Source organism: Calonectris borealis, chromosome 26 (assembly GCF_964195595.1).
Source record: "Calonectris borealis chromosome 26, bCalBor7.hap1.2, whole genome shotgun sequence".
Taxonomy (NCBI): domain Eukaryota; kingdom Metazoa; phylum Chordata; class Aves; order Procellariiformes; family Procellariidae; genus Calonectris; species Calonectris borealis.
Genome location: NC_134337.1, coordinates 8,468,111 through 8,486,939, shown reverse-complemented (window position 1 = coordinate 8,486,939; position 18,829 = coordinate 8,468,111). Strand labels below are relative to the sequence as shown.

Here is an 18,829-nt window from a genome sequence, read left to right as displayed (position 1 = left end):
GTTCCAGGTAAAGGAGCAGGCCTCGGCCAGCGAGTCGAGCACGGCCCCGCGCCGGGAAGCGGGGCAGGCCAGAACCCGACCCGGCGGCAGCCGCTGCCCCGCCGCGGTTCGCCTCAGGGACCCGCGCGGCGGAGCGGACCCGCCCACGGGGGCGGGGCAGTGGGCGGTACTCGCTCCGCATTGGCTACTCGCACTGCGGCCAGTGCGCGCTAGCGCGCGAGCGGTGCTTTGTCCTCTCGGCGAGTGTGGAAAGGCGGGAGAGCGGCGGCTGAGGCAGGGGCGCCGGCGGGTCTCTGCGCCCGCCGCTCGAGGCAGCAAGGCAGCCGACGAGCCCGGAGGTGCAGCGGGGCCGCGCGCCGATTCGGCGGGGGCCGGTAGGAGATAGTTCCGTGCACGGGGTGGGCCGGGCTCCGCCCCGCCATGCCCCCTCAGGCCGCTCCCCCTGAGCGCTGGTGGGGAGCGGCGCCGGCCGGCGGCGCCCCCTGCCGTCTGGGCGGCGCTGCCCTCTGACTCGCAGCCCCGGGCAGGCCGCGGCGCCTGAGCCGAGGCGCAGCTGCCTCCCGCGGGCGCGACTCTGTCCCCTCCGGGCGAAGCGGAGGGTGAGGGCGGTGCTTTTGCATCCTCATTCCCCAGTTTCAGACACGTTAATTGGACTGTGCTGCTCAAAATCGACCGCAGCATGGCTACCACTGAGTACCTGCGTTAGGGGCCTTCTGCGCTGGGCCGCGAGGAGTGGCTGCTCCAGCTTCTGTGCCCCCCAGCCCCCGGGGTCTCCATACGCCTCGTTACGGGCGGTGGGAGTCGCACGAAGCCCAGGCGCTTGGCAGTAAGCTGGTTAGCAGCAAAGAAGCTGGAGTGAGAGGATGACCCACTTTTCAAGCCTCTCCCAGGTGAGAGAGGCCTAACTAGTGCGGCAATAGCACCAGTATTGAAGAGGAGGCCCATGACGTTTAAAGGGCAAATTTGCCTCAGCGTGGATTCTGATCGACCAAGCCCCCTCCAAGCCTACTTGGTGTTCTGTGCTCTCATGCTTTTCTGTTACTTTCTCGCCAGAATTAAGATGTTGAGAAGAGGTAAGGATGTTAGGATTGGCTGCAAATCCATCGCTTAGTTATATGAAAATTGAGATAAATTAAATGTAAGCAAACACCTGACCCTAAGGAGTCATCACCTCAATAGATGGCTGTCACGGGGCCTGAGGGTCTTAAAGCTGAACACAAATACTGCTGAAAGGCCAAAGGGACAAAGTGCTCTGAGGGCATGTAAATGTGTATTTAAATAGATGCATTAACACAACCCAAATGTCTTAATTTGCATTTTTCCTAAGTATAAAAGAAGTCATGTTAGTTATTTTCCTGTCAGTGATTTTGCATATGCGTTAACCATAAAAGTAGACTGCTTTGTATGCGTATGTTCATACTGAAGACAAATCTGTCAGTCCCAGCCTTAAGGGAGCATTAGAATAATTTTGCAGTGCTGCTTATTACTGTAAGTAGGCCTAGTTCCTTTTTCTATTTTGCTGAGTGGAAGTGCTGCTTAATAGTAAGCTGACTTAAATTTTCCTGTGGTAAATACTCTTTTTAAAGGCTCAGACACCTTGACAAGGCACTGTCTGATCTTAAAGCTGAAGATTTTGTGTCTTTGCCATTTACTATGTAACATAATTGCTGCTTTCTTGGATAAATACCTGTTTCCCCATTTTTTCCTATCATTCTCTATGCTCTTCACAAACTAGAGAGTAACAATTCACGTTGCAGCTATTTGCTGAGAACTTGGGAGTCCACAGCTCTTTTGCATGCTGTCACTACACGGTTTTTACAGTTGTGTTGGGGACTGGGGAATACCAGACTTTCTCACCACCAGAAAGTCTTTTGTAGCTTAATTGAAACTAACCTCTCTTGGTCCAACAGTTGGGGAAGTAGTCTTGTATATATCTAGCCGTAACTGGATTGTTTAAACCATAGATGCAAGGGACATATCTTACAGAAGTAGGGCTCCTACTGTTCCTGCAAAATCCTCTGGATTTTCTATTAATTTTAAATGGTGTTTTTTGAGAATTTAAATTTTCAAACCTTGCCTGCAAAGGCATTTCTTTATCACCAAATTATACATATGACAATTGCAGTTCATGCCTTGTGTAGAAACCGTGACAAGCATGCAAATGCTGTCAGCTTATTATTGCAGTTGCCCTGGTCAAAGGTTTTGCTATTATCACAGAATGGCTGAAGTTGGAAGGAACCTCTGGAGGTCACCTGGTCCGACCCCCCTGCTCAAGGAGGGCCACCTAGCAGATTCCCTTAGTCTTTCACAGAGGCTTTGCTGCAGTTGAAATAAAATGAAGGCGTTTGGAACAGAGTATCAGATTCCAGGAACAGTCATGAAAACTGCAAAATTGAAAGCAGTTTTTTCTAAGAAAATTAAATTTCATATTTGTATCCTGTGAATTCTGGTTTCTTTATTACTATTTCAAGCAAAGTGTGAATGGAATATCTAATTTCTTGGGAGCTACAATCATATTTCTAAAAATTAATTTGCATAAACAGAAAAAAATATACCTTGCATCTCAGTAGTATTTTTAGGTGTCGCAGTTAATGTGGCCCTGGTAACTCATGAGAATGCAGTCAAGCTGACAGGAGATTACTATTTCAGACACTTCTTTGCCAGGGATGGGAACACTTCTTTCCTAATATTTTAGATCATTCATGTTTTGTATATGTCAGAGTTTTGATTTTTAGCTTGATTAAATTGTTTTAAGTATTTTGATTCACCTTAATGGCCTTTCTGAATGTAATAATTAATTTAAAAATGGAAGTTAGTAGAGTTTTATAAAAATGAGCAGTAGTGAATTTACAACACAGTATGTAGTATTAAGTAGGAATCTGATAGTTTGCCACATATTGACAATTTCTTGTCTGTCATTATATGCTTTGCATTTCAATCTGAGTAAACTTCGGTAATCAGGTTAAAAACTCATCTTGTTGGTCAGAAAATATGTTTACAGACTGATTTATTTCTCTCTTGTGCTTTGAATGGAGCTTGGATCAATTAACCTGTTTAATAGACGGTAGTGGCACAAACAGGTGCTGTCAGGGTTGTAACGGATGCAATACAGTGTAGGATTAGAGCTGGGTAATGAATATATCAGTAGGCTGAAATTACCATTTAGACTTTGCTCCTGTACATGAGAATAAGATTACATGCAACAAACATGGCAAACTAGACTATTTTGTCTTTATGATTCCTGCTGCAAAAGAAGAATAATACTACCATTTTGTAATCTTTTCTCCGCCTATGTTAAAAAGGGCTTATTCTATGTAAAGAGGTGGTGGTAGGATGTTGGTGCTGAAACATGCTAGGACATTATCACCTTTCCCATGGAGATGTTGAAAATTCAGTTACAGTATGCTAGAAGAGTGGGCAATTGAATATTTATTTATCATCCATCCTCACAGAGTACGTTTGGTTTGAGTATCTATTTCTAAATATTAATTATTTTATGCTTCTGCTAAAAATTAACTTTTACACTTTCATGCAAAATTTTAAGGCTCTAAGTGTTGTGGCAGTTGGCATTGTTTCAGGTTGTACCTTTGATTGCTTGAGGGCTATACTCAATGTAGGTCATTTTTTGAACATAGCACATTGGTCCTGGAAGGGAGGGCGGGGGGGGCAGAGAGAATTCTTGAGATGAGAAAGGGTAGAGAGCGGGCCATTGATGTCTTTGGCGCTAGTACCTAACCTCTGTGAGAAATTGCATGAGTGAATAGAAATACTGCTATGGATGGTGGCAAGAACATCAAATATTCCAGCATGATCCTTAATGAGGGATGAGGAAGAGCAAGAACTGGATTTTCAGGAGAAAACGTAAGGAAATTAGTTACTTTCTGCTTTATTTCAGCATCACGGTACCTTGTGAGTAAGGTCTGCTGTTCAATGCCTGGTTGAAAGTTTGCAGGCATCACCCCACTGCTAACTAAAGTGTGTAATGTCAAACCTGCTGTGCTCAGAAGAAGAATGGCACACTCTTAGCAACTGGGCTTATGCACACAGAGGGCATTAAAAGACTTCACAAGAGTCTTAGGGCCATCTTGCCAAGATAGGACATTTCTTATTTTCTTTTTAATGCTTTTCATCGGTTAACTATGGAATGCTGCGTAAACTTAACATAACTCTTAGGACTGTTCCTTTTTCTGTCATGTATTTTCCCTCGTTTGCACACTGAATGGTATAGGAGACTATAAAAATTAAAAAAAAAAAAAAAGCCCTGCCCTATTGGTTTTTCCTAACTGGTTATGTAGTTGTCTCTGGATGCTCTTAACAGTCAACCCCTAAAATGAACTCTTCTCAATATTTCCCTGCTTGACTCTGGGCTTAACTATGGAATGGCACCTCGTGCTGCTCCAAGTAATCAAGCAAAACTCTTGGGAAGGTAGGTAAGCAGTTTTAAGGTCTAACTGGCACTTAACAGCACGATGAGGCTTTTCCCGAGAAGAAATACTGATGTTTACAGTAACACACAAGTGAACTTCAAAAGGTCAAAGAATGTCTAACAGATGTATGCAACTTCCCTCCCACACAAACAAAAATGGAACTTTATGTTAATACCAACAAAAGCAGGAGTATGTTAGTAGGTGTGTCACTGGTTTTTGCCTTCTGGTTTTGCTGGAAGCAAAAATAAACAGAAAGGAAGATGAATAAAAGGTCTATGCCAACAGCTGGGTGTAGAGTGTCTATGAGGGTTATCAGCAGGTTAATTCTCCGTGGGCACAATGGCAGTCTTAAGTATAGTTGGCAGTTCAAGCTGGGCATAACAAGTTGGTCTTCATCTTCCTGGCTCTAGGGGGTTGTTTGGGTCTGTTACTTGCCAAAATAAATCAAATCTCTGCCTGGATAACTGAAACCACGACAAAGAGCATGACTGCTGCTCTCCTGATGTGAACCTCTGGACAAATCTGTTCCACTTAATACTCCACTTTAAAAGTGAAAATTGTTTTTCATAAAGACACATGTGCAATCACTGAACAACTAAGAAAGCTATAGTGAAGTAACCCACTTTACAAGGCAAAACACATGGCTGGGAAGAGGTGAAAAAAGACAAAGCTTTTGGTAGTGATTTAACATGTTAGTGGCATGTATTACCTGAAAATTGTATTTAATGGGGTTTTGAACCTTCAGTGCATCTGCACAGAGCTGCAAATTCTTAGCTCTGAAATAGTTTGGGTTTTTTTTTTATAGTTACATATTGTTAAAAATCCTTTCACTACCATTTAATTTATTTATACTGAAACGAAGAAATCTCCGAAAAACTCTCTAAGACTCAATTTAGAGTTTTAGAAAGAAGGTATTCTTTATTGCAGAGCTGGACGCACAGGGGATCGATCCACCTAGTGTGCGCGCCAAATCACGTAACCATAGGGGTTAAATACAATTAGAGTATACATATTCATTATATTTCCGAGAAACAATCTGAATATTCATGTTATTTCCCAGAATTCATTAACATATGCAAATATCTCTGACGCATGCACCGTCGTGCTCTTTGGTGCTCTTTTGGGTCCTCTGGTGGTCGTCAATAGTCTTCATCACAGTGCCCTCTGGTTGAACTCAGTCTTCACGCATGCTCCGTTTGTCCCTTGGCTTGGTTTACATGTTTTTCACTTGTAATAAGCTAGCTTATTCCAGTATACCTTCCCTATCAACCCTACAAGGTTAGCTTCTCTATCTAATTAACGTAGAGTACAAAGTTTCAAGGCTCTTTTATCTATTGCATGTCCGGCCTATCTATTCATAAAGCATTCCTAACCCATCTACATCATTTGAACCAAAGAATCTCATGTCTCTTCACTGTTCCTTTCCTTCCTTATAAGGTTGTTCCGTTTCCGTGATTACTGCTCACTGGAGTCTAACAATGCTTCCAAGATACATAGTTTATCTACATACCTACAAACACACCACCTGTTAGTTACTTAACTTTTAAACAACAAATCTTAACAAACTATATCCACTACATCAATTTGAGACTTATGATATTACTCCCTATCAATGAAGGCTGTAAGTATATGTCTAAATCAATAATCTAAATCTAATTAAAATGTTCAATACTAAGAGTATGCATTGCCTTTTTTTAACTCTGAAATATATCAAATGTTTTGTCTCTGAGCACCTCTTCACAAAATACCTGGGATTTATGAGCAAAGGCTTATATGTACACATAGTAAGTTCTCCTTCTCCCCCAAAGTAAATTACACGTGGGTTCTAAATACAAACCTGGAGTCCTATGATTCTGCTTTTGTGCTTGTCACAGAATATCCAGTTAATTGAAGTAACTAGTGATATATCTTTAGAATAAAACTTTGTGCACACCAGTTTGCAAACCTGTTACGAAATACACTTTTATTTATGTTTAGTTGTGAGCAGACAGGTACATTTCGACCACATTCTGTTGGAAGCTTACATATTACAGAGCTTCTGTGGTTTAGTGCAATAGTTTGTCCTAACCTTCTCATGAACACAGTCACTATAATCAGTGTTACATTTACCACATTTGCAGCTCACAGCCACAGGGTAGGAATAATAAGGGATGGTGTGATGAGGACAGCCCGGAATCAGTGCTGTTTGATAAAACATCTCTTTATATGTGCACACGTTCTGGGACAGAGCACTTTTGAGTAGCAGCTTCTTGCCATTGCTGTCCTACAAAAGAAAAAAGAAATGCATCGTTTCACTGAAACATACAGAAGACTGCTTTGACGTTTTCTCAAATGCGCAGAAAGCAAACCTCTCTACACTTAGACTGGCTCTGATATTTTCAGCGTACTTCTGTTCAGATCTGTAATTTTGAATCTGCATGTGATTGAGGCTCTCTACCCCCATAGGTATGTTCACCTTGCTTTCATGGTTTTAACTAATCTGCTTGGCTCAGAGTGCTAACGGTGCTTTGTAATCTGTATTGGCTATGTACCGACCAAGGTGGAACTTAAAATGCTATGTTGAACAGTGAAGCTCAAGCATAGTGTTTGGCATGCCTACATGCGAGATATTCTCCACAGCTAGCTGTCATAACAGCAGTGGGAGTAGAAGTTACCCAAGTCATTTACATTAAATAAGAGTGACTAAATATAATCTGCTTCTCACCTGGTTCCTTCCTGACCCCACAAACTGCCTACAGAGGCTCTGCAGTGACAGCAGCACTCAGTTCTCTGCTATGTCACTGGTGTTATGAACCCTGTAGTTCGGGAGGCTTGGCATTTTTCATCCATACCTTCACAAAAAGCTAACTTGAAAACATGATGATAGTGTGATTTTTCTGTCTGTGACAAACACTATTAGAATTGGATCATTTACACACAATTTTCCAGTGAGAATAGGCACTTGTTATGCAGTGATGGCCATTACAGAAACAACTGCTTAAAACAGTAATGTCTTGTACCCGAGTCATGCAAAATCCAGCGCAGATGGTGGTGTTGATGGCCAGGCAGTAGGCACATTCCCTTTTCTCCACATGGATTATATACTCAGAAGGAGCACAAAGTGATGCTGTTTGACCGAAAGTCAGGCCAAAGAGGAGAGACATCACAAAGAAGGGACTCATGCTAGATGGGGGAAAAACAAACAAACAAACAAAGCAAACCCTAAGTAAAATTAGATGTACCTTCCAGCCCTTTTCTCAGAATTTGACAAGAACAGTTACGATAGTCACAGACTAGAAGTAATCTTAACTTTTTTAGCTACACCCTGACAAATTCCTTCCAATCTCAGACCTTTAATTGAAATAGTACTACCCACCAAACAGAAAAGAAGGCTAAACAGGCCATTAACACATACAAGAAATTCACTTTTTCCCCACTAATGCATATTACATGGAACTTTTCACTAATAAGTAATAAAATGCTGACACAGAAAAATAACAGGAATGAAAGGATTTGAAAATGTGACATATGTGAGAGAACATGAGCTCTAGAATTAACCAGAGATGCTAAAATAATCTCACTGGTTTAACAATAATTTTCTAAAGAAAGCATCTTATAAAATGTTCAAGAGATAAAAAGAAACAGCTGTGCATATCAGGCATACCACTGTATTTTTTACTTTCCAGTTGGCTTAGAGGCATGATGAAATGGGAACACTGCCAAGAATTAAATAATAGATTCAAGCAAATTACAATTAAGAACACGAGCAAAGAGTTCAAATCAATGAATCCCCACTTTATCTGTCTGTTGTGCTGACCTCATTTCTCGGACCTGCTGGGGGATCCCGAGAACAAAGCTTTGATTAGCTCTGAGACAATTCCAGGGTCTACTCTATAGCCTCTAAACTACAAACTTGAAATGACAGTGTCTACAAACATCTGGATATCACCCTCCAGTCTCTTCCAGCTGTCAGTTTCCCATAGCAAAAGCCATTCATTACACAGTCTGGTTTACCCTGTAGCTGCAACAATGCAAGTCTGGAAAGACCAACCTCTTGTCAGCTGAATTCTTCCCTATCACAGGAACCTGATTCTGCCTTGAGCTGGGAGAGGCAGTGACCCAGCACAAGCTCTGTGTGTGCTTTATACTCTCCAGGCTAATTCCGGGCTGATCTTACTGTTTATATAATTGCATCTGAATTGCTGCTTTCTTATCGCAAAGTCATCTATTGAAAATTCATACTGAACCACAAAGCAAATGTGATAGGAACAAATGTGTCCATAATATCCTAACCTGGAAACTGGAGCTGGAAATCTAATTATTTTAACAGTTAGTCTCTTCTCAGGCTTTTAAACTAACCACTGCTTTAAAAAAGTTATTATTGATTAATTTAATCCCTACATAGGACAGCAACATCATGACAGAAAGGCTAGCATGGAAATGGAGTCATCCTGAATCACATATGACTAATTCTACACTTATGTTTTGCAGAAGTTTAATGAAGTCTGGTTCACTCAGTTTGCTTGTTACCAGGCAGGCACAACTGAGAAGTGCAATGCTATACACATAAAGTAACAAATTTCAAATCAAAGCAATTGCTCTACAGTGTGGTTAGGTACAGCCTGACTTACCTACTCAAACAAAACACACTGAGAAATTATCTGGCCTTGAACCTACTGAGCAAATATTGAAGTAACAAGCAATTAACTCTGAAATACTAATTGATAGGGGAAAAACTTTTAAAAAACCACTCCTTGTAGCACAACGAGAAGCAAAATATTGCACCAACACCAGTGAAACTGAGATGTCCGCAGATGAGGGAAAAACACTCGCGTTTAAGGCTTTGCATCTGGGAGGAGCGAAAGTAAGAAAAGGTCGAGTCAGCATGTGCGTCTTGCACTGATTCAGCACAAAGCCACTGTTCTCTGCTGCTTCATCAGCGCCCGGCCAGCCTTCTCACTGTGCTTACTCACTGCAGCCCTGTTAACACCAACCCTTTCAGTTTATCGCCTAACTGCCATTTGGACTTTGTCTAATGCAAGTCAACTACATTCTTGATTTACGTAGCCATTAAGAAATATGATAAAGTTGAGTTTGAGCTGGTAAACACGGTCACTTGGGGCTGTTGGAGGAGTCAGTCCCGATTGGTGTTTAGCTAATTCCTGAATAATATTGTCTCCTTTTCCTGTGGTTTCAGACTGCTGCACACAGCTTTGGGTCCAAGACTAATTGTCCAAGGGTTTTTTTGGATAACATGATAGAGTTCTTGTTCTGTTAAGACTAGCCAAACGCTTTCTGTTTTCATGGAGTCTTTAATTATGGGTTAATTTCTACCATATAACTTCTCAGGAATTAAATATAACTCTTTCTGGCTTAAGGACATGAGCAGAGCATTAATTGTACTCTCAGTAACATCTGTCCATCTACACTTAGCAACAGAAGTGTAACACTGTTATTTTGCTACTACTCCAATACGTTATTTAACTCTATATTTTTCTGACGTATTTTAAATGCAGTTAAACATACGGCCTATATGAGTATACACATACATACACCCATATGTAGATAATGTGTGTATATATATATACACACACATTATATATACACATATACACTACATATATATGTATGGGTTTGGTTGTTTAAAACTTTAGTAACAGAAAAGAATGTTCGTTCTTGGAAAATCTTAAAGAGCATTTCAAAGGAGACAACGATCCTGAAAGGAAACAATTCATAAAACTAAATCCTGGAGAGGACAAAAACTGCCCAAAATAAGAATAAAAAATGGCATTCCTAAAGCAAGAATATTGCATATGACCCTTGCATGCAGAGCTGAAGCAGGTACAGCTGATTTTTTTCTTTAAAGACTTCACAGTGATTTACAAGCACAGCTTTAGGCAATTGGAGCTATATTTGTATACACTGGTTCTGACAGGAAGACCCCCACATCCAGGTTTAAAGTGTCCTCAACATATCCTATAAGAATATAGGCATAGGACAGATCAGAGTATGAAGGCATATATCCTTTGCTGCTTCAAAGTGCTAATTTCTCCGATTTGATAAAAATGGGTGTAACTGGGGGGATGGGGGAAGGAATTCAGATTAGAGTAAAAAAGGATTAAGAATTTGCTTTAAGAGGATTTAGGGAAATGTCTGCAAACATCAATAGCAAAGAAAAAAAATAACAATGCTTGAAAATCTATCATAGTGAAGATGAAAAAGAGAATGCAACAATAAAAACTATAGCAATGAAAAAAAGGAAAACAAACAACAATCACTGTTAGAAGTGAGAAAATGCAGAAGACTCACATGGGAAGCTGGAGACTAGGAAATAAACCTCTATCAGGACAGAGACCAACAGTACTGTCAAGGGACATTACTAGATGAAGACAAGCTGTTGATGCAGAGTAAGTGCAAAGTCTTCAATAAGTACCTGTGCCTTTGAAAATGTAGTGGCTGAACAACCAACATACATATTTGCAACAAAAATTATTAAATAATTTGCATAAGGAATAAATATTTTAAAATCAACATCATTACCCAGCTAATGCTAATTTCAACAAGTCTTGGAATACTGAGGAAATTTCAAAACATTAAGAAAAGTGCTAATATTATGCCAATATTTGAAGAGAGAATGTTGACCCAGGTAACTCTCAACCAGCCAGTCTGACATCTATCCCTGATAAATCAGGTAAAATAACAGAAAGTTGATACAGGATTTGAGCAATAAAGAATTAACGGATGAGAACATAATTAATGCCTGTCAAGATGGTGTTACATAAAATAGGTCATGCCACACAAACCTGATTTCATTCTTTGAGGTGATTACAAATTTGGTTGTTAAGGCAACTACATAGATGCAATGTCCTTAGTTCCATCTGTCCACAGCCCTACTGTCATGAAGATTTAGAGCTATTAGGCAGAGTCCAATGTGGTGTATGTCAGGACATTATTAATCACTGGAGCAGGTAGTATAATTTCACCAGCAACTTTTTTACCCAGCCTCTGAATGCACTGCATTACAGAAATATCTGACCAAGTATTAAGAATGAAAAATCATTTATCTGGAAGCACAAAAAATTAGTCTGAGTGGACCTTGAGACTAATGTGACTACTGCTGCTCATACTCGGGTTAGCTCCACACTGATATGGACACAGAACCTCTTGGCTACTACCTCTTCTTTGCTGGCATTACATTAGCCTGCCTATCTGTCAGAGATGCACTAAACATCGCTAGAGTGATATACACAGTCACATCTCTTCAGTAATTTACACAAACTATTAAGCTGGTAGAAAAACTTTTCCTTGATTGTCCTTCCGGATATGACCACAGAGTTCATTCACTACTGACCTCTCTGAACACTTGATGGGAGCGAGGTCTCACTACCTACTGGGAGCAGCAAGACAAAAGACTGTGGCAGGACAACGAAGTCCAGTGTGGCAATCTATGACTGCCTGAGGCTTCTTTCATACAGTTTCCTAAAATCCCTAGTCAACAGTCTGATGTTTATGATCCATTTTTTGGTTGTCCCCCTGCTAACCTGCAGACTATTCAGTGGTAGAAATTTTTAATGTGCTTTTACAGCCATCAGCTTTGTAGCCCTGTTCTGGAACAGCCAGTTACACTGTTAATTATTTATCTTTAACCTTTCTGTTAACTAAAGCAACCCATTCACTGACATCAGTTATTTTACACTTTCATTAAGTGAAGGACAGTATACTGATGTTCTACAAGAAGTGTTTTAAGTGATCTCTGTAAACAGACTTTAGTAACCATAAAATTCTTGGGTTCATTACCCAGGAATCTCTGTAATGGGCTAGAGAAATTCAGTGCATACCAGAAGCTTATATGTAAAAGTAATTTAATAGGATTCTCTGTCACTGACCAATGCCTTAGATAGAAGTAGGAACAATGAGGAGAAGTTATCACACATTATTTCTACTCACTCTTCCCCTGTCAGTAGTACAACACAATGAAAACTTCGTAATCTTACGAGCAGGTTAACTTATAGAGCAGAGTAACTCGTTTCCACTGCATAAAGCACTGTGGATATTGAAATAAAAACATGTCCACGCTTGCAAACAACAGAGAATTAGAAGTTATGCTGATGAAAAAGAGACAAAGCCAATCAGATTTCTAAAAAGATTAGTATTCTGGTAGAGGAATTATTTCCAACCCCATCCTGTTGCAGACCTCCACTGATAAAAGGAAATAAGATGCTAATATGCTGCCATAGAAACAAGCGTTTTCGCCAGGTTTTGCATTTAAACAGACTTTGGCTGCTGAATTTTCAAAGCTAATCTGTCCATTGCAAGTCTCTGCAATAGCTTGAAACATAGCTCTCGCCTCTTAAATTTATAGATTCACAGATGACCGCTCTTCTCTTTCTTTGCTAGGATTAGCTGCAGCATTTCCCATCAACTACAGATTAAAACAGCAATTCTCTCTGTTGCATATCATATGCCAGCGATCTCCATTTATGGTCTGAAAATACTTCATAATCCTATTTGCTGCTTGGCTCCTATGATAGACCACTTTGTATTTGGTTTCATTTCTTTGGAAAGTGCTAGATATTTCTGTTATTCTAAGACATACAATTGCTACACTGAGGACAAAATTAAAAAAAAACCCAAACAACAACAACAAAGGCCAGAAGCCTTCTGCAATATTATCAGGGATAAATGACTATACCCACCCAATATCATAACAATGGGAAGGGGTAAAAGCCACAGACACTTTTCCATTTCTAATGGTTGTATTGTTCTCCTGATTTGACTGGCAATCTGATAGGCAGTCAGTAGGTAATCAGACAAGATCTTCACTGATGAAGATCTGGTATGCAGAATTAACACTATGCATGTACAATTGACTTTTTTAGATTAGAATTTAAGCTAGTTATATATGCTCAGTACGAACATTGGGGTATGTTTCCGTTTCTCCTTTTAGGCTTTGGGCATGCAGTCCTGTCAGATGCTCCTCTTACCCAACATGCATTCCTCTCCTAGGCCATCTCACATGCCCACCTGAAAAAGCAGCGTCTACCACAGCTATGACAGACTGTGAAGCCTGCCAAAGTGAATGCCTCCCAGTAAGGAAGCCACTCTAAGATTCCAACTAAAAATTAAAATGGCTGTAAAGAATGAAAAAGGAAGACTGTTTTTCCTCATGAACCCTTTCCTCCCAAGATACTCCTGGTAGAAGCAAGGTAAACTAAATTAAATACTTTGATATCTAGGGATAGAAAAGGTTGTAGGAATAACACTGTTATTTGTACTGGTTTTTTCCTTACTAGAGACATTTAACTCCTGTAGCAATTTTTTAAAAAAATCCTTTTAGTTAGAACTTTAAAGTAATATTATTACTCTTTTAGAAATAGTTGTCCTTTATAATAACTATCACACATACCTGAGGATTTTTTAAATACATCTTTTTAATCAAGATTTTAATATCTTCCTTAAACATGCTTGGAGAAAACTGTTTAAAGCGATTCTTCCAATGCAGTGTCCGATTCTGAAAAAGCTGCTTTTTAAAGCCACTGTGAAGCAAGATCAACAACCGCTGACATGTAACATTCCCCTTTCTCTCACATCACCCTGTTAGTTTCAATCACGTGAGGTCAGCACTAGTGTGGGTATACTGACTAGTCTCTAACCCCAATGCAGCTTCCCTGGTTTCCATAGGGACATTCCCGTATTGCTCCCAGCCCTTCAAGGAGAATACTGGAGAGCCTGAAGGAACAGGCACATGCTGAGACATCGGATCTCTTACTCAGCACTACCTGCGAGTCCATATACTCCTGCATTTGTCAGCTTGGGCGAGTCCCAAAAGTGTGATTTTCTTAAGCTCTGTTCTTATTTTCTGCATTCTGCTTTGCACTCTCTGCTCTTGCAGCTTCTAAACAAAACAAATTTTTCCATACCATTTGGAAATAACTATCAGTAGTGTCGAGTCCATATGCAAGCATACGGAAGTGCTTGCATATGCTAACCCTGAACTGTGGTTTTTGAATTCTAGCAGTGGGTTGCAGTCTTCTTTTTTAAGTAAGATACAAAATGTGGATTTTCTCTAGTTGTCAAAATAACCTTGTGGTCTGATTTGACATATTTGTAGTATTGTATCAAGTTTTGTCACAATTACACACTATTTCATTTCATGACACAGTATGTAATAAAAAAAACCTTGTTGCTACAATATGCTGTGCATTTAACAACAAAAAAAAAAAGACCAAAGAGATATTTTTGGATCACTTGCTGGGGGAAGGCCTTTCTTTACACATTGCTACCACCAGGTATGAGTCTCTTGCTGAATCTCTCAGTATTATCCAGTATAGAAATAAAATACAAGTATTAGGTAATAACCGGGACTGGAACATTAATTTTAAAAATTCAACTTTTTAGTAAACCCCCAATGCTCTGTACTAATGAAATAACAACCTAATAATTTTGAAATTTCCTGTGCTTAATAAAGCCATGATAGACAAATGATACTGACTGGACATTTGAATATTTTATGAGAGATCCAAGACAAGCATTAGAATAGGTAAATGCTCATTATTTGTCTTCTCAGAACTGAATTTTCAATTCAACTTTTTAGGCTTTCCCCTCTTCTGCTTTTGTTTTAGGCTGTTGTAACAAACAGGTGTACTAAAAAGTTACTACTTATCATAAAGTAAAAATAATTCTCAATTAAAAGCAAGTATATGCACCAGAAATTTGAGATCAGGCATTAAACATATAGCCAAGGTAAGTATTTAAATTGAATCAGCTCTTTTTTTAATACATACAATTCACAATCTATAGACCCAGGGCTACTCAGTTATCCAGTAAGTAAATTCAAGGAAAACTATTCCTTGTACCCAAGGCAATTCAGAAGAAGAGGAAAGAGCAGATTAAACAAAGACAAATAAACCCACTGCTGAACAAGAAAAGTGAGACAATAAATGAATGGAATTCAAGCTATGCATTTTTCAATCCTTTTCACTGGTTGTTACCTTATGGCAAAGTACTTTGTTGAGGCCAAAGATGATGTATCTCTTATAAAAGAGACCATGCAACAAAGACACAGAGTGGATCTGGAAAAACATGAGCAACAAGTTTTATAGCATCCAGTATTTCAGCTAAAGTCAATCAAACCAAGGTGAAAATGCAGCTATCAGCTGGAATACAAAAAGGATCAGAACAGATAGCAGTTCCTCTGCTGTAATAACCACATCACATCTGGCACGTTGCATCCAACACCATTCACCACACAAGGACGTCTTCAGATACCACAATGCTCAAGTTGGTTGTCACTCTGCCACCTACATTTTTATCATGTAAAAGAGCTGTGAGTCAAGCAACATCAGAAACGCTGAAACCAAGCCATCAGCTTTTCACAACCATACCAGTAAACATCCTTGAAGCTCTGACTCCAGATCATAGAACGCGGGCTTCAGGTAGGTGCCACCACGTATGACAGCAGCATTTCCTTGAACAGCTGGGGACCTGTTCATTTTAGTTGAAGCCACAGTACAGAGGAAGAGCTGTATCAAGAACTTGATGACAATGTAAGAGTTTGAAGGACTAGGACATACTGTTCTGTGAATGGGGGGGGCTGAAGAGATGAGAGCAGGAAGAGGTGACAGCATCTGCCTTAGTAAAAAAGGAAAAATACTTAAAGTACTAGAGAAAAATAAAGTTGCACACGTGGCAAATAAGGATGTCAGGAAGAAAGAAAGTAGACGTGGTACGCCAGAGCATTGCTCACCCTCCTTGAAGAAGTATTTGACAGAAAAGGAACTGGAGAACTGTGTTAGCAATATTATGAAGGAAAGTAATAATATATACCAACGTTTCTAAATGCCTGCTTTAAGTTAAGGTAACCTGATATTGACAGACTTCCTGTTGGAAGCTGCAGGTCCTCAGCTGCTCCGTTGAAAGAAGTAATAAATTGGTATCTGCAGTCATTATCAATTATATTCTTGCTCGAAAGATGTATTTTACCTCAGACACTGAAGGCCACATCCTCCTTAAAATTGATTCATAAAGACCCAGAGTAAAAAGAAATGTGACAAATATATCAAGTATATGTATTTCACCAGAAATAGCATTGAAAAAAAGGAAATATTCTGTTTAATTGATAACTTAATTGGCACAGGTTAATATACATTTTAAGACCTTGGGAAAAAGGCATTTAGAAGTAAGTTTATCTTGCTAATATTTTTAAATAAAGCATATATATATATAAAAATATATATAACTTTACTTCTAGTAAATGGGACTAGCCAATAACAAATATCATGGCTAATGTCAGAATATAGCCTTTAAAACTTCAATAAAATTCCACAGATAAAAGCATCAATATTCACTACGATGAACAGCTGCTAACTGGTAGCTTTCAGTTTTTCCTTTTTTGAATTGTGTGTTATCTGAAGGATTCACAAGCCAAAACACATGCATTTGTTAATTTTCATTTGCTTTTCCTATGCAAACTGGACTAATGCCTACCATAAAGTTGTTTATGTTTTCAGTTTTATTTACTACAGATAGTCCATTCACACAAACAGGCATAGTATGAGACAAATATGATTTGACGTCCTTCCTAGTTGATTGCATTTCCTGTAAGCTTTCTATAGTCGTACTAACAGTATTTTTGTAATTTTGCAGATTATTTATACAATACACCAAATGACACACTCATGATACCAGGAGGTTTATATGATGCACCACGATTCACAACCCTGCCATGACAGTACTGGAAAATAATGAGGTCCTAACTGATTACTTACCATTTGAGTCTCGATGTGGGCAGTAGAGACTTGAATTTTTACCTGTTCAAGTGGAAAGACTTTTCTCCACCTTCAAGACACTTTAATTACCACCAGACTCACCGTGACATGCAGAAACTCTTAGAATAGTTAACTAGCATTTCTAATTCTTACTGCTCAAGTTTCTTGTAATTTCTTCTCCTACAATGTCAGATCCTCTACATATACCACTATATTGGAAATCATGTTTGGTAGATACCAATTTATTTTTCATGTAAAGTCTCAATGAACAATCACTTAAATCCTATTTTTTATAGTAAGGCATCAAAGTATCACATTCTGGAATTAGCAAAGCTATGAATGTGGGTAGGCTAGGCTTGATGTGGATTTTGAATCGTAATTTCAAGATTGCAAAATTATAGTTCATGGATCTATATGTGAGCCATCGCTGAGAAGACTAGATAGTAGAAGTCTCATTAAATGTGGCAACAGATAGCTACATGCACAGCCTTTATCATAACAGGGCAGCCCTACCATCTCTCTCCATTCATTGCGCCTCTCTCCCCCGTCTCTCTCATATCTTCCTTCCGGCACAATCACATGTCTGCTCACAATTCCCTTCACCTGTTTCTGTTCTTGAATCAGCTGGTACTCATTAGGCCACCTCTTAATTCTTCTCCACATCTCCCCCTTTTCTGTTTATGATTTTGTAGCATTGCCAAAGTCCTATCCGAAACTCCCGATTCCAGAATTATTCTCCATATCTCCCCCTTTTTTGTTCTCAATTGCCAAATTGTCCATTACGTTCACTAGAACAAGTTCATATTCAAATGAAACCTGTGACCCATATTCTTTTATTGATTTGCGTACCTTCTTAATCACCTCATATGGTAGACAAATTTAACATTTCTAATTCTTTTTCCTATTCTCCATCACACAGTTCACTTTCCTCTAGAACATCACTGATATGTGCGTGTGTGGGTACGAATCCCCCAGCAGATCTTCTTGGGGGGGGGGGGGGGGGGGGGGGGGGGCGGCGGCGGGGAGAACAAATGGTGCTGGTTTCACAATGGAAGACCAAAAAAATGTCTTTAGCCTCTGTCACTGCAAAACTTCATCCGCCGTTGGCGCAAGTTCAACTGAATCTTTCTTATCTTTTGATTTTCCCTCCAGAATTGCTGAATCAGTCATGTTTTGCAACACCTGCTCTGCAGGACACAACTTCTGCAGAGCTGCATACACAATTCACTAGGTCACAATATTCCTTCTGGAACTTCTAATTGCAAAGTTTTCCTCGTCTGCAGTTCTTTTTACTGAGATGCCGACTGCCCCATGACTAACGTATAAAGTTCATATAACTTCCCTGCGGCTGCTCACCTCTGTATCCCGTTTCGTTTCAATGGCTTTTTTCTTTTATCCCATTTCCTTTCAACGGCCTTTTTTTTTTTAATCCTGTTTCCTTTCAATGGCTTTTTTTTCTGTTTCCTTTCAACAGCTTCTATCCCATTTCCTTTCAACGGCTTTTTTCCTGTTTCTTTTCAACAGCTTTTGCAGTTCAGCAGGACTCACCACTGGATATTTCTATTTTCTTTCTTCAAGACCTTCTTTCTTCAGGTTTTCTTCTTTCTGTCCCTGTTCGGGTGCCAACTGTGGGAACAGATAGATACATGCACAGCC

General features: G+C 39.7%; 1 protein-coding gene across 2 annotated transcripts; it reads right to left on the bottom strand.

Moving 5' to 3' along the window:
* Window positions 1-5,324: 5,324 nt before the first annotated feature.
* On the bottom strand, window positions 5,325-18,665 carry TSHB (thyroid stimulating hormone subunit beta). Of its 2 annotated transcripts, none has more exons than XM_075174529.1 (3): window positions 18,530-18,665; window positions 7,427-7,589; window positions 5,325-6,690 (listed from the first exon to the last, which is right to left on the bottom strand). In XM_075174529.1, the coding sequence occupies exons 2-3, from the start codon at window positions 7,586-7,588 to the stop codon at window positions 6,448-6,450; spliced, it is 405 nt and encodes a 134-aa protein (XP_075030630.1). In that variant the 5' UTR covers window position 7,589; window positions 18,530-18,665; the 3' UTR covers window positions 5,325-6,447. The 2 variants fall into 2 exon arrangements, with proteins under 2 accessions (XP_075030630.1, XP_075030628.1); XM_075174527.1 differs by lacking the exon at window positions 18,530-18,665 and adding an exon at window positions 15,398-16,141.
* Between the last annotated feature and the right edge of the window lie 164 nt (window positions 18,666-18,829).

Coding starts and splice junctions, on each gene's coding strand:
- TSHB (XM_075174527.1), bottom strand. CDS start 15,456: ATGGTCTCTTTTATAAGAGATACATCATCTTTGGCCTCAACAAAGTAC. Junction 7,590..15,397: donor ACAAAGTACTTTGCCATAAG/GTAACAACCAGT, acceptor TCCCCCATCTAG/CATGAGTCCCTTCTTTGTGA. Junction 6,691..7,426: donor CTGGATTTTGCATGACTCGG/GTACAAGACATT, acceptor TTTCTTTTGTAG/GACAGCAATGGCAAGAAGCT.